This window comes from Aspergillus oryzae, chromosome 5 (genome assembly GCF_000184455.2).
Source record: "Aspergillus oryzae RIB40 DNA, chromosome 5".
Taxonomy (NCBI): Eukaryota; Fungi; Ascomycota; class Eurotiomycetes; order Eurotiales; family Aspergillaceae; genus Aspergillus; species Aspergillus oryzae.
The window spans coordinates 3232723-3246806 of record NC_036439.1 but is presented as its reverse complement, the minus strand read 5'-3'; the positions used below and the strand labels follow the sequence as shown (position 1 = coordinate 3246806).

The 14084-nt window shown below is 49.3% G+C and overlaps 3 protein-coding genes across 3 annotated transcripts; 1 reads left to right on the top strand and 2 right to left on the bottom strand.

Annotated features, from left to right (window-relative positions):
- Positions 1 to 468: 468 nt before the first annotated feature.
- On the bottom strand, positions 469 to 3171 carry AO090120000219 (adaptor protein NBP2; the record flags this gene model as incomplete). Its single annotated transcript, XM_023237650.1, has 2 exons — positions 469 to 1140; positions 1951 to 3171. The coding sequence occupies 2 exons, from the start codon at positions 3169 to 3171 to the stop codon at positions 469 to 471; spliced, it is 1893 nt and encodes a 630-aa protein (XP_023092460.1).
- Positions 3172 to 4853: 1682 nt separating this feature from the next.
- AO090120000218 (uncharacterized protein) lies at positions 4854 to 5990 on the bottom strand (the record flags this gene model as incomplete). Its single annotated transcript, XM_001823908.3, has 1 exon — positions 4854 to 5990. The coding sequence occupies one exon, from the start codon at positions 5988 to 5990 to the stop codon at positions 4854 to 4856; it is 1137 nt and encodes a 378-aa protein (XP_001823960.1).
- Positions 5991 to 10575: 4585 nt separating this feature from the next.
- hmg1 (HMG-CoA reductase) lies at positions 10576 to 13285 on the top strand (the record flags this gene model as incomplete). The annotated part of the gene is made up of 3 exons (XM_023237649.1): positions 10576 to 10960; positions 11810 to 12884; positions 12946 to 13285. 3 exons carry the CDS (start codon positions 10576 to 10578, stop codon positions 13283 to 13285), a joined length of 1800 nt encoding a protein of 599 aa, XP_023092459.1.
- Positions 13286 to 14084: the final 799 nt, after the last annotated feature.

Below are 14084 nucleotides of genomic sequence, written 5' to 3'. Positions count from 1 at the left end.
CTACGCTTCCTGTTGGGGAGGCGTAGGACAAGGAGAATGTCGCGGCTCATCTAACTGTATATCCTCCTCTCCTTCCCCTTAGAAACCTCGATACTCCTCCAGAATGTGCCAAAAGCTAATCCACCCCAGGCAAAGGACTCGTCTACACAAACCAATGCACCGATAACAAAGGTGACGAGGTATGTCCTTCCCCCCAAAATTCACAGAATCACTTCCCACCCAAAACATCCCCCACTAAAAAGTAAACATCCAACAAACTAATACAAATGACAAACATAGTGCTGTCTCCAACGTCGCTGCACAGTCCCCGAAGGAACGGGTTACTGTCGAGACACCAATAACCAAACCTGCGATGGAGGGACTTACTTCGCCGGATCGGCTGTATATCTCCCCTTCTCTCTCTCTCTCTCTTTCTCTCTACCTGCAATACTCCATCTGCCTACCGTGTATACTTAGCGAACAAGGATACTAATGATGACAATAGCCCTCCTGGCCGTGTCCGGGGATAAGCTCCATCCAATGTTGCGTGGCATACGACAACATGACAAACGGGACCTCGACGACGTCCTCCGCATCTACATCTTCTACTTCTCCAACATCGACATCAAACTCCACTTCCACAACTACAACACCATCGACCTCATCGCCAACCACGTCAGCGACAGCACCAGCCACACAATCAACACAAGGACTCTCGGGGTCCCAGATAGGAGGGATAGTCGGCGGTGTGGTTGGCGCGGTATTCCTCCTGGGAGTTATTGCCTTGTTTCTTTTCTTTCGAAGGCGGAAGAAAGACGGAGATGTTGTACAGGAGGGTCCGGATGTCCAGGGACCTGTTTCGGCGGCCGATAAGCCGGTTATGGGGGAGGATGGGGGGAAGGATGTGCCGATGCTTGAAGGGAGTATGAGGCAGGAGATGGATGCGCAGGGGGCGGCGGCGCTGCATGAGATGGACGGGGTTAATAGTGCAGGGGGGTTGGTTGGGGTTGGGGGTGAGAAGCGGGCTGGTATGGTGTCGGAGTTGGAGGGCCAGAGGACGGTTGTTGCTGAGTTGGATGGAGGGTCTGTTGTTCGGGGTTCTGGTGGGTGAATTGTGATGGTGTTTGGGGAATGTGTATATACCTTTTCTTGTCTTTCTTTCTGTATCTATAGTACTTGTTCATTGAGGGGCTCCCTTAATAATGTGCATGTGTGTGTATGACCTTTGCTTGTAGGGCTTGGTTGGTGATATATGTGTATGATTGTATACTTGGGTGGTTAGGGTATGAAACATATTATATGAAGCTCTCACATACAGTGCCACTTCTTCATCCTAGTGACCTCCAATTGCTGGAATCTGCTCAGTTGAGAGGGAGGAACATGGGAGAATGAAAGTATAGATTAGTAACAATATGAAGCATCATTAGTTCTTCCACATATACTATACTGGATTCTCATTCCCGTCCTGAAACATAATCAGACGATGTGTCAAATCTAATGCATTATGCGACGCCGACGCTGAAAAATACAAAGCATAAACATATTTACAAACCACAAAAACCTAGAGCCTGATGTGACGCTACATTGCCAGCACTCGACGCCAGCAATGTCTTCTAGCAAGACAGCGATCATATCATGCATGCACACTCCACCCCTACCATATAACCGACTCAGCGGGTCTGTCCGCTGTCATCATATAGAATTGAAAGTTCCAGCCTGGGAACCGAGAAAGCAAAGAAATTGTTGGGTTTTCGTGCCGTTGCTCGACCGTCTCGAGATGCTCAAGCAAGCGCACAAGACACTCGCCCGGTACAGATTCAGAAAATAGGGCGATGAGTTGGCCCTACCACTCTGCATGACAGGTCTTATTATGAGTTCCTGCGTACCCCCACAAAAATGGACATATCACGTCTTCATCGGAACGGCGACATGCTGTCCGTCCTGCTGTGTTTTCTCCGTAATTTGCTTCACCGTATCAACCCCTTGCTCGTTGTCATCCTTCTTCTCGCCATTAGCGACATAGCTCGGGTGGTCATCCTGAGCGGGTGCCATCGCCTGGTGGATTTCGGTCGAATCGTGGTTAGGGTGAGTGTCGTCCAAGAATTCCGGATCACCATTCAACGATGTCAGACCCCCTTCTATATCGCGAAGTAGACGAACGAATTCTTCGGGCACCAAGCCACTTTCCCCAGTCCGCGGGTCCTCCGCAACAAGCCAACCTTGGCCATGCCTATAAGAAACGAATATTACCTGGCCCTCTGTCAGGGGAAGTTCGTTTTCGTGTTCCCTAGTGAAATCGAAAAGTGCAACCGCCTTTCCGTGCATTTCTTCATCCGGACATCCTACAGCAAATTGGAAGTCGCCATTATACCGATCATCAGCACACCCATCCTCCGATTCATATTCCACGTCAGGGCCATAGCTTGCATAGTTCCCATATGTCCCCGCATATGAGTATCGGCTCTCATTTACCGGGTAGGTGACATACTCGCCGCCAGGGCCGTCATCTATTTCATCCTCGTCATTCACATAGTATGTCTCGCTTCCGTCCGCGTTGGTACTGACATACATCCCACGATCAGTATCTCCCAAATAACCTGTGGCCCCTGGGCGACTAGGGCTTCTCTTTCGCCCACCATTTAGATCTGTGCCCGTGGACTTGTTCTTCCGGTGGCGAGGTGCAGAAAATACCGGACTATGGAGATCTTCATCCTCGCTGTATGGTGGGCCGTCACCGAACGACATAGCGGGGAGTTGTTGGTGCCCGTAGCTGTGGTCGGTGCTCCATGGCCCAGTTGACCACTGTCCCCGCGAGCTATCCCACGGAGCCGGAGGATCGGACAGACGTCGCTGCTCACTCACTGGGGTTGACACCCCAGACGCACGTGGTGGCAATGGACCGTAGTGTAGGGGATGGATTGATGGGTATGCGAAATCTCGTACTAGAGCATACGGCAAGCTGGAATGGAAGACGGGGAAAACATGCGAACCGGGGCGCGACCGGTTTTGAGAGGCTAGGGAAACGTTGGAGTGCGTGGAAAGGCGGTCTTTCGCATATGAAGATGATCGCTGACGAATGGGTCGCTTGACAGTGGCATCCGTGACGATGGGAGGTAAGACCGCTAGATTGGACGCAGAGTCATCCTGCTGCGGCGGAGGTGGCGATGCCGTAGAAGTCATAGTTGTGGTCATGGATCTCGTCGGGGAAGATCCAGTGCTGAGAACGATTGTGTCACAGATTCGAAATGGGGCAAGAGAATTCGGCTGTGATCGCTAGGGCAAATTTCGAAACATTTACACCCTAGTTTGGCATTGCGATCGTCCACCCGCGACTCTACTATAACTCGGACAGAAGAAGAGTGCCTGTTGTCAACAAGCAGACGAGAGATGATCTTCACCAAATAAAGGGATGAGCCAGAGGAACAACAACGAAGGGAGCATGCGACTTGGAGGGGCACTGGCGAACTCCTTGCGTGCAAGCACGATCCGGGCTGGTGCTATACAGTGGAGGCTGTGCTAGAGGTCTATACCAGGACGCAGATACAAGAGTCACAAGAGGGATAGTAGACACAGAGGGAGCGATGCGGACAATGGGTCTGTTGACACACACACCTACAAGAACTCACAATCGGCGGTAGGTGAGAGCGCGGCTATTGATCGTGAACCACCTCGGTATGGTTCACAGGGTAACGTTCTTTTTCGATGGTAGAATAGAAATTAAGGGAAACCTCCGAATCAGCGACAGGATTCGAGAAAGGGGGTCAGTAATGTGGTGACCAATAACCAGTGGGTGCTGCAAAATATGCAGTTTCAAGCGTTTCGTCCCGCGCTTGCTGGTCGAGCGTAAAATGGGGATTCTAATTATAGCAGCAGAGCAAAGCGCCGCTGTCAGTGATGGCGACTATGGACGAAGTAACTATGGCGCAAACTGAATAAGGGAGCGTTAACGAGGAAATTAAAAGTGTATAAAGGAGTATGTGCATGACAAGACCTGCAGGATAGGATAGGATAGGAAATTGGACGGTGGAGGAGGGACCCAGCGTAGAAGAGGCTTGTCGGAGATTACTTACGCTTGAAGACTGGCCTTGAAGCGTTAAGGATCAACGAGGCGCAGTCGGCTGCGTTGTGGAGTTCTGCTGGCACTGGGAGATTAAAATTATTCGCTCACCAGGGCACCGGCAGACGCAGGGAAATAGCTGCAGGGCAAACAAGCTATCCGGCCGAGGGTCTGAACAGCTCAACAAGACGTTTGGATCCCAATTGTAATGGCAATGCCCATGGCCAACAGCTTTAAGGCTTAGAGTTATTTTCTCTTCGATGCGGGCACATGCACGTGACACACGCTTAGCGTGTTTCAGAGTCAAGTGCCTTGAACCATTCCTGATTGGTCCCCGAATGCCTCAGGTACATACTATGGACATACAATACATACTCTGTACATTCACCAACCTCCTCGCTTCAATATTCAAGTGGCTGTCACCGCCTTACCTTGCATGTTCAGGGAAAGTAAGGGGACGAGACTCAGTTCTTCTTTTCACGGCTGGGAAACCTTTTTCTTCTTTCTAGAACCAAAACAAGTTTTGTTATCCAAAGGAGGTTTCATCTATATTGCAAGAAATCGCAATCTTTCGGTTACAAGAAGTATTGCATGTAAGAGAAGAGAATGGTTAAAACGGATACCATGGAATTCCAGGTGCTCTAGTAGGTCAGGCCTGCCTGACCGGGTCTTGGTCATAGAAATACTTTGTCTATATTCTTTGTTTCACATCTCTCGCTCGTCCGAAGGACCAAAACCAGCCAACCACCAACAGAAGCTGAAATTCCAAATCAAGCCGCAAATATCCAGATGCAAGGGGCACTTTCTGCATCTCTCTTCACTGGGGGCTCGCACTAGCGGAACAGCCAGGAAAGACAGTCTTCATCATTGTCACGAAAGATGTTACTGTTACCCTTTGTGGAGCCATTGGGTCTTGGACAGGCGATGTAGGAGTCGCTGCCACGGTAGGTGAAGACCAAGAGCTGCTGGATTTTATGACTGCTTGCGAAGAGCTTGGCGCCGCGGGCCCATGGCCGCTAGGTGCCATCGAGACTCCAGCTATCGGCGAGCTTTGCGCAGACCCAGAAGAAGCGCCAGAGCCAAAGATGTCTGCAAGCTGGGATGGGATGGCAGCGTTATTCAAGGATTGATCCTTGACATAACCTGCCGCCACATGCGACTGGGCCCCTGTATTAGCTACCACATCAACGTCAATGCAGGTTGTGTATATTTCCTGCTTTCCTTTGGGCAAGTTCGGGTCCACACCAGGAAGTGTAGGCCAGTCCCAGACCCAGTAGAGAGTGTATGGCTTCCCGGATGGTGCATTAGATGGCAGCGCAATGTCTGACTGACACCATAGATTGACACCCATTAACTGATCTGCGGTATGAGGGAATTCCGATTGGCGTTGCTTTGATATACTGTCGCCGTTGACCTGATAGCAGCGGCCATCATCGAAGTTTCGCGTTGCCAGGAGCACACCACGTTTGTCGCCTCCGGTACCATCTTTATTCCATACCTTGTGCACGTCCATTATCTTCTCATCTTCTTTCGGTTCTGTTGTTCCGTATACGTATACTGTCCCACGATTTTCAGGCTTCCCCAGCTGATTCCCCGGCTGTGTGACATGGCCGTTTTCCTGGTACCGGAGGGCAATGGCAGCGCCAGCGCTTGCCTGCAGTCTTGGGCTCCCTTCGGACTGTACTTGCTTCTGTTGAGTGTTCTTACACAGCAAATCAGTTGGGAGTAGCTCATTGCGACCGTCTGGGACCAAATTTTGCATCTTAGAGTCGCTGTATCCAGGGTCAGAGCGAAGTACGTTCCCTCTTGAATACCCTGGAGAGCCGACAAAGGTGCCATTCGGTGCGATAACCATGAGCTGTTCGACCCATGAATGAGCGACGACAGTTGGGGTTAGGAAGAGGAAAGAAAGCAGCCCCAGGCCGCTTTTCCAGGTAGTGAGCTTGAGATTCATGCTTTGGATGCTTCTTTGCAGTTGTTGTTGGCTTAAATTTCAGAAAAAGAATGTAACAAATACCGGCCAGCGGAGTATATGGATTTCAAAATCAGCCTAGGCCATGAATTAGTGAGAATATATTGAGCAACTAGGGAATACTAACACGGCTTAAATACTCATAATGTCTTAGGACTCTCTTTCTTTTCCGAATTTCCCTTTGTTTTCTTTGGATACAATTGGATTATCTTGGAGAAACAAAACAATCAATTCCTGAATATACCTTCCAAGGGGGACAATGCCGAGTTTTCAACAATGAGACATGGGAAATCGGGTATTCACCGAAGGGTATTGACAATAAATACACATGAATGAAAGTGTTCTTTGGGGGACCCTACTCTGGCTTGCCAATGAGGATTCTCAAGCAAGTTTCCATCAATCAATAGCGGTGGAATATAGGGATCCTTGCGGTGCCCACAAGGGGGCACTCGAAACAGAACGGATAAGGAAGAGTCTATAGAGATATCAATAGTAACAGCAGACCCCTACGCAGCGCCAAAATATTTAGAAACTCCAAAGGAAAGTGTGGTGCAGATGACCACAACCAATGAATAGGTCACTCGACGTCATCGCTCAGGCACAATCTGCTTCTCGATGTGTTACGAGAGTATGCGAATCAGGCACCCCTCGTCCATTAATCTAGTCTCCTCAGAGATCCATTAAATTTGGACCAACACGATAGGGTATCCTGGAGTCTCAGGAGCCCTTAGACTCGTTCCATCTGCGCAACATTCCTCTAAATAGTAGCGGCGCTTACCTGCAGCGGTTGAGGCTCCCATGGTCTCATGAGCCTGGGCATGATAGCATGGTAATCCCAGTGTTGCAGAAAGACAAACAATGGGAGCATCGACATCACTCATTGGCCATGGTTATGTACCGTAGCGCTAAGATCGAAGTCCTTCACTGAGATCTCGAGATTAACGCTTTAAGGCGGCACAGTCCATCCGTTGCCAAATCTGAAACAGAGTTAGACACCTGCAGACTAAGTATATCGAGGCACAGGGAAAACTTAGGGTATTACCACAGACATTGGGCGTCCAAGCGCCGAGACATATTGGCAAGACATCTCTTCAGCCCCACTTTGGAGGGGACGGCGCGAATGGAAACAACGCAACCTGCCTTGACAGCCACGACAGGTACTTCTTCAGAAGCTGGCTTAGAGTTAAAAATAATGCAATCTAATGCTCTGTCGATCAATACTAGTAATAGTAGCAGGGAGTATATATTATCCTTTCGCTGCCGTATGTAGGTGTACTCTGATCTTCAATTGTGTTAATGTTGGAAACGTTGCCGCCTGTCTATAAAGTAACAGAATGACAGTCTGTCCTTGACCACTAGACCATAAGAAAGACTTCACGCATATGGATGGATAGCGTCTGCTTAAGCCCGATCCGGCATCGGTGCTAGAAGTCCTCGTTCGGCCTCGCATTCCTTTCCAAGGTGCTTGGCGCGGACAAGAATCTCCACAAAAAAATCGGTATTCATTGTTTTGGTCTTCGGCTCGCTTGTTTCTCTGGATCAATTGGTCCCCAAGTCAGACGCGTCTTTCGGCCCATCAGTGTATCCAGAGGGTTCCATTGTCGATGACCAACTTGTATTGTTCATCCCGTGGCACAATCGTAGAGAGTGACATTGCACAATGACTGATGGATTTGTGCCAACCGACGTTGGTTTGGATGCAACACCAGTCCAATTGAGAAGGTCAGCCACCCTTTACCATTATTTGTCTCGTATCTAGATCAGCTGGCACAGTTGCTCTTCTGCCAACCCCCGGTTCGGGCCTCCAGCTTTATTTCTTGTCTTTCTTCAGTGAATCGGTTTCTTCCTTGTGGTACAATACCCGAATATACCAGGCAACTAAATTTCAAAGATAAGAAATACACTTAGATGGGGGTCTTCACTTTCCAGCTGGACCATATAGGAGGGATGATTGGAGGGAGATGAAGAGATTGATTAGATGAGAATGTGGGTATCGTGTTATCTCCGACGGATCAAGACTCCTCAAGTGGATTGCAAAGGATGGAGTAATTTATTGTTATATAATATACACAAAAGCAAGCCCCTTGGCTTTGTGCCCACTTGGATTAATCCGTCCCGCTGGAACCCGAGATGAAGAGGACTGGGAGGCAGGCTTGAAAGCTGTTCAGTGGTGACTTTGCTGGGATACCATGGCAAAAGGCGGAACCGTCTTTTCAGTTACATAAGAATTGACTCTCACAGGTACATACCTAGGTAGTCAAAGGTTGACATTGGAATCGGAACGTTATGTGTTTTTTTTTTTTGTCTATTTTTTGGTCATGCGGTTTTTTTGGATTTCTTTTTTTCTTTTTCCCTTATAGAAACCAGTACATAGAATAATATCTAGAATGGCATATCCATGATCTATGGATCTACAAACTTTGAACCCTATAAGGGACTTGGGTATACGGAGTATGGAAAGTCGAACACCTGTTTTCGGTTCAAAAAATCCGGCCCTTATTGGTTTTCTACCCAAGGGACGCCGGGACTTATGGTGGGACAAACGATTCATCGGCAATGACAGCCATTGGGGTTGTGTTTCCAGCTCATTGCGATCTGGACAGAACCCTGTTTTTTTGGTTGAACTGCTAGGTATGCAATGATTCTGCGAGGGGTAAGAACCTTGCCCTATAGAATAGTCGATACCCCAGTGTACTTAATCTTTTCGGGAAACGAAGAGGCCAGGAAGAGGATAAAAGAGCTTCACCGAATGGTACTCTCTGACCTCAACATGACCCTCTCAGGGTTTATAAAAGTCACTAGATCCGTTTAGTCTGGGTGGTATTCGGTGGGTTCCCGATAAGCCGGTGGTCAAGAAAAAACCACCCAAACTAACTAGTACTGTAAACTAAGAGGGAAATTCTCTAGTCAGCTCCCGTCTTACCTTTGGGGAATTTCTTATATGATCTCTCCGCCATTTCCTCACGCAGTTTCTTTCTTTCTTTCTTTCTTTCTCTCTTTCTTCCTTAATTTCTTCTTCTCTTGTCCGATTTATTCTTTCTACCTTTCAACCAACCTTCTTCAACAGGGGGGAAAGTATTGAATCTTGTTACCTACCACCACCAACCTTGGTACTTCCATGTATTGAGGGTAATATATCCGCCCAACTTCATCCTCATTGGCTACAGTTTTCCATCGGCGGCGAAAGCCCCGGGTTTACTTAATTCCAGCGCGCGTTTTGTGTGGCCTCAGCTGGAGCTCGTCCCAACTTTCAACTCTTCAGGGGCCGAGTTTAAAAAGAATTCGCCAGTTGGGAAGAGGAATTGAAGTGTGCCATCCTTTTTATCTGAAAAGATATTCCGCACTGGACGGGGCTTCCTCTCTCTTAATTGTCAATTAGGTACGTTGGTGTCGTGATCCACCGGACCCTTTCCCCTAAAAAAGTTGTACGGAATAAATAACTGACCGCTGCCTATCCTTTTTTGCCCCTAGAGCCCCAACAAACCCGCTACCGACCCCCTTTCCTTCTTCTCCCTCCATGCGATTGTCCGACGGCTGTGGAGAAGTTTTCACCATTGGGACAACCCGTCTATATTAGGCTTGAGTGAAGTCTGAGACAAGTCGGGCGGTCTATCCTGCGGAGACGTTCTTTTCCCTCCGGACCGTCGATTTAGCAGAACTTCTCTCGACACGAGGCCCTCACCGCCCTCTCTGTTTTGTCGAACTCGTTGCCTTCGACCACACCCAAGATGGCGGCGACTTTGATCCCTCGAAAGTGGCGTGCAACTGACGCTGAGGGTGACACCCAACCGAGCTGGTTAAAGCGCCAGGTCGCCGGCGGCTTGCAATCCATTTCCCGCCGGGCATGTGCTCATCCGATCCACACAATTGTCGTGGTTGCCTTGCTCGCTAGTACAACTTATGTCGGGTTGATCGAAGGGAGCATATTTGATAGCATTAGGAACCCCAAGAGTGTCGCTGGTCAGGTTGATGTGGATACACTCCTTCAGGGAGGCAGGAATCTTCGCCTGGGAGAAAGCACGTCCTGGAAATGGCAGGTCGAAGATTCCTTGAACCCCGTCGACGTCGAGGTAAGAAACATTTTCCTTCCGCAATACATGCATCTGAATACTCATTGTATTCCTGGACTAGGCTGCTCAGCATCTTGCATTGACCACCTTTGTCTTCCCGGATTCTACTAGGTCTGATGCTACTGGTCCCATTGCCGATGAAGTTCCAATACCCGCCAACGCTTCTGCGCAACAAGTTCCTCATACTCCAAATCTATTCTCCCCGTTTTCTCATGATTCGTCTCTCGCGTTCACTCTTCCGTATGCTCAGGTTTCTCAGTTCCTGAAAGCGGTGCAGGAGATTCCCGACTCCTCGGCCGACGAGGATGTCGGTGAACAAAAGAAATGGATTATGCGGGCGGCCCGTGGACCCGCCACTGGTCCCCGGACAGTTAAACTCTGGCTCACAGATGCATGGAGTTCTTTCGTGGATCTGATCAAGGTACTACCCATTGGCCCTCAATACTCGTGTTGTTGCTTACACACATCAGCATGCCGAAACGATTGATATTGTCATTATGACTCTGGGCTACCTGTCGATGCATCTGAGCTTCGTCTCCCTCTTCTTCTCTATGAGGCGCTTGGGCTCGAAGTTTTGGCTCGCGGGTACGGTTCTTCTGACTGGCGCTTTCGCATTCCTGTTTGGTCTCCTCGTTACGACTAAACTCGGTGTTCCCATCAACGTGCTCCTCCTGTCGGAAGGACTCCCGTTCCTCGTTGTCACCATTGGGTTCGAAAAGCCGATTATCCTTACTCGGGCTGTGCTCAATGCTTCGGCTGACAACAAGCGCCGAGGTGGTGCTGGTCCTTCCAGCCAATCGAGCCCGACCACTGCGAAGTCCATCCAAGACTCGATCCAGACCGCAATCAGGGAACAGGGCTTTGAGATCGTCCGGGATTACTGTATTGAGATCGCTATCCTTGTTGCTGGCGCGGCTTCGGGGGTGCAAGGCGGCCTGAAACAGTTCTGTTTCCTGGCTGCTTGGATTCTGTTCTTCGACTGCCTCCTGCTATTTACCTTCTACACGACTATTCTTTGCATCAAGCTTGAAATCACTCGCATTAAGCGTCACATTGCGCTCCGTAAAGCTTTGGAAGAGGATGGTATTACGCACCGTGTCGCCGAAAATGTGGCCTCAAACAATGATTGGCCTCAGGATGGCTCGGAAAACAGTGACACCAGCATCTTCGGAAGGAAAATCAAGTCAAGCAATGTGCGTCGTTTCAAGATTCTCATGGTTGGAGGTTTCGTCTTGATTAATGTGGTGAACTTGTCTGCCATTCCTTTCCGGAATTCCGCTCTGGGCCCTGTTCCGTTACTCTCCCGGGTATCCAATGTGCTCGCGCCTACTCCAATTGACCCTTTCAAGGTCGCTGAAAACGGTCTTGATTCGATCTACGTGACTGCGAAGAGCCAGATGACCGAAACTGTTGTGACTGTCATTCCACCAATCAAGTACAAGCTCGAGTATCCTTCAGTCCATTATGCTGCGCCAGGAGATAGCCAATCCTTTGACATTGAATACACTGATCAACTCTTGGATGCTGTTGGTGGACGCGTGATTGAAAGTTTGCTGAAGAGCGTCGAGGACCCGGTCATCAGCAAATGGATTATTGCTGCGCTCACCCTGAGCATCGTATTGAATGGTTACCTTTTCAACGCGGCACGGTGGAGTATCAAGGAACCCGAGGCTGCCCCTGCACCCAAGGCCGTCGAGCCGAAGGTTTACCCCAAGGTGGATTTGAATGCAGACAGCTCGAAGAGAAGTGCAGAGGAATGTGAAGTATTCCTGAAGGAAAAGCGGGCGCCCTATTTGTCGGACGAGGATCTGATTGAGCTTTGCTTGCGAGGCAAGATTCCAGGGTATGCTTTGGAGAAGACCATGGAAAATGAAGACCTTATGAGCCGCGTTGATGCCTTCACGAGGGCAGTCAAGATCAGAAGGGCTGTGGTATCTAGGACCAAGGCTACGTCTGCCGTTACAAGCTCTTTGGAGGCCTCGAAACTCCCTTACAAGGACTACAACTATACGTTGGTTCACGGTGCATGCTGTGAGAACGTTATTGGATATTTGCCTCTGCCCCTTGGAGTTGCTGGACCTCTTACTATCGATGGCCAAAGCTACTTTATTCCCATGGCTACCACTGAGGGTGTATTGGTAGCAAGTGCCAGCCGTGGTGCCAAGGCTATCAATGCAGGTGGTGGTGCAGTGACTGTCCTCACCGGCGATGGTATGACTCGTGGTCCCTGTGTTGGTTTCCCTACCCTGGCACGCGCTGCCGCTGCAAAAGTTTGGATTGACTCTGAGGAGGGTCAGAGTATCATGAAGGCCGCGTTCAACTCTACCAGCCGCTTTGCTCGTCTCCAGACTATGAAAACCGCTCTTGCTGGTACATACCTGTATATTCGTTTCAAGACAACGACCGGCGATGCTATGGGTATGAACATGATCTCCAAGGGCGTTGAGAAGGCGCTTCATGTGATGTCTACAGAATGTGGATTTGATGACATGGCCACCATCACCATCTCTGGTAATTTCTGTACAGACAAGAAGTCTGCTGCTCTTAACTGGATCGATGGACGTGGCAAGTCAGTTGTAGCAGAGGCCATCATTCCTGGTGATGTTGTCAAGAGTGTGCTCAAGAGTAACGTTGACGCGCTGGTCGAATTGAACACCAGCAAGAACTTGATCGGAAGTGCAATGGCTGGAAGCTTGGGTGGCTTCAACGCGCACGCATCGAACATTGTTACTGCCATTTTCTTGGCAACTGGTCAGGACCCTGCGCAGAATGTGGAAAGCAGTAGCTGCATCACTACTATGAGAAAGTAAGTTACAGGTTGCCAATGTTCACGATTCACATCAGTGTACTAATTGTCATGCTCCCAGTCTCAACGGTGACCTTCAGATCTCCGTGTCAATGCCCTCAATCGAGGTCGGAACCATTGGTGGTGGTACGATTCTTGAAGGACAGTCCGCTATGCTTGACCTACTCGGTGTGCGCGGTTCCCACCCCACCAACCCTGGCGACAACGCCCGTCAACTTGCACGGATTGTTGCCGCCGCTACGCTTGCAGGCGAACTGAGCTTGTGCTCTGCACTTGCTGCCGGCCATCTTGTCCGTGCGCACATGGCGCACAATCGCAGTAGCGCTCCTACACGGTCATCAACTCCCGTCTCGGCCGCTGTTGGCGCTGCTCGGGGATTGACTATGACGAGTTCGAAATGAACGAGGGTCTAGGTGGCCATTTGTTCCTTTCGCTGCCTCGTGACACACTACCGCCAATCCCGCTGCTATGTAGCAGACCCTCTTCCTGACTCTCCTCCCCGCATTCCTTGTATATTCAATGATACCCTATGGTTCTTGGTTAAAGGCCCTTGTGTGTAGGGTCACGCATCTTTTGACTCCTTGGAGGCTATTGTATGCTTTTCGGTTTTAACGTTACTGTCCATGTGACGACCAATAAGCGGAGTATGGGATTATGCTCGTCGCCATTCTTGGCACGCAGGGGAAATGAACATGATAGAAAAAACGACTTCAATGCAATAACAAGAAAGAAAAAGAAAAAGGGAAAAATAAAGATTAAGCAAAGGAGGGATAAGCCGACCAGGCATGTTAATTGGAAAGGCTAAGAAATGATACTTCTCAGATGTATGTATATTGAAATAGACAGAACATTAACCCAAGGAATACAACTGTTAATAATAGCCCTCTCTTGATGCCTACTAGGGCCTGTGAATACCTACTCCTAAGTGTATGTATAACCCCTAAAGATCAGTTGTATTGTATTGGTTAGGTATCCGGAGTATGGGGCACGTTGTCTAGCGAAATAACTAGTTGGGCGGAACAGAGTTTGGAGCCACGGTCTGGACTCCCGCCTCAGGCTCCAACTTTCAACAACTAAACCCCCAGTAAACCTCGAACCTCAATCGTATTCAAAGTGAGAAATGCATGGTGGTCCAAAGTGAAGGAATGAAAGAGGCGATACAGAGTATTTATTGGCAATCGGTGAATTTCCTTGTTGTCT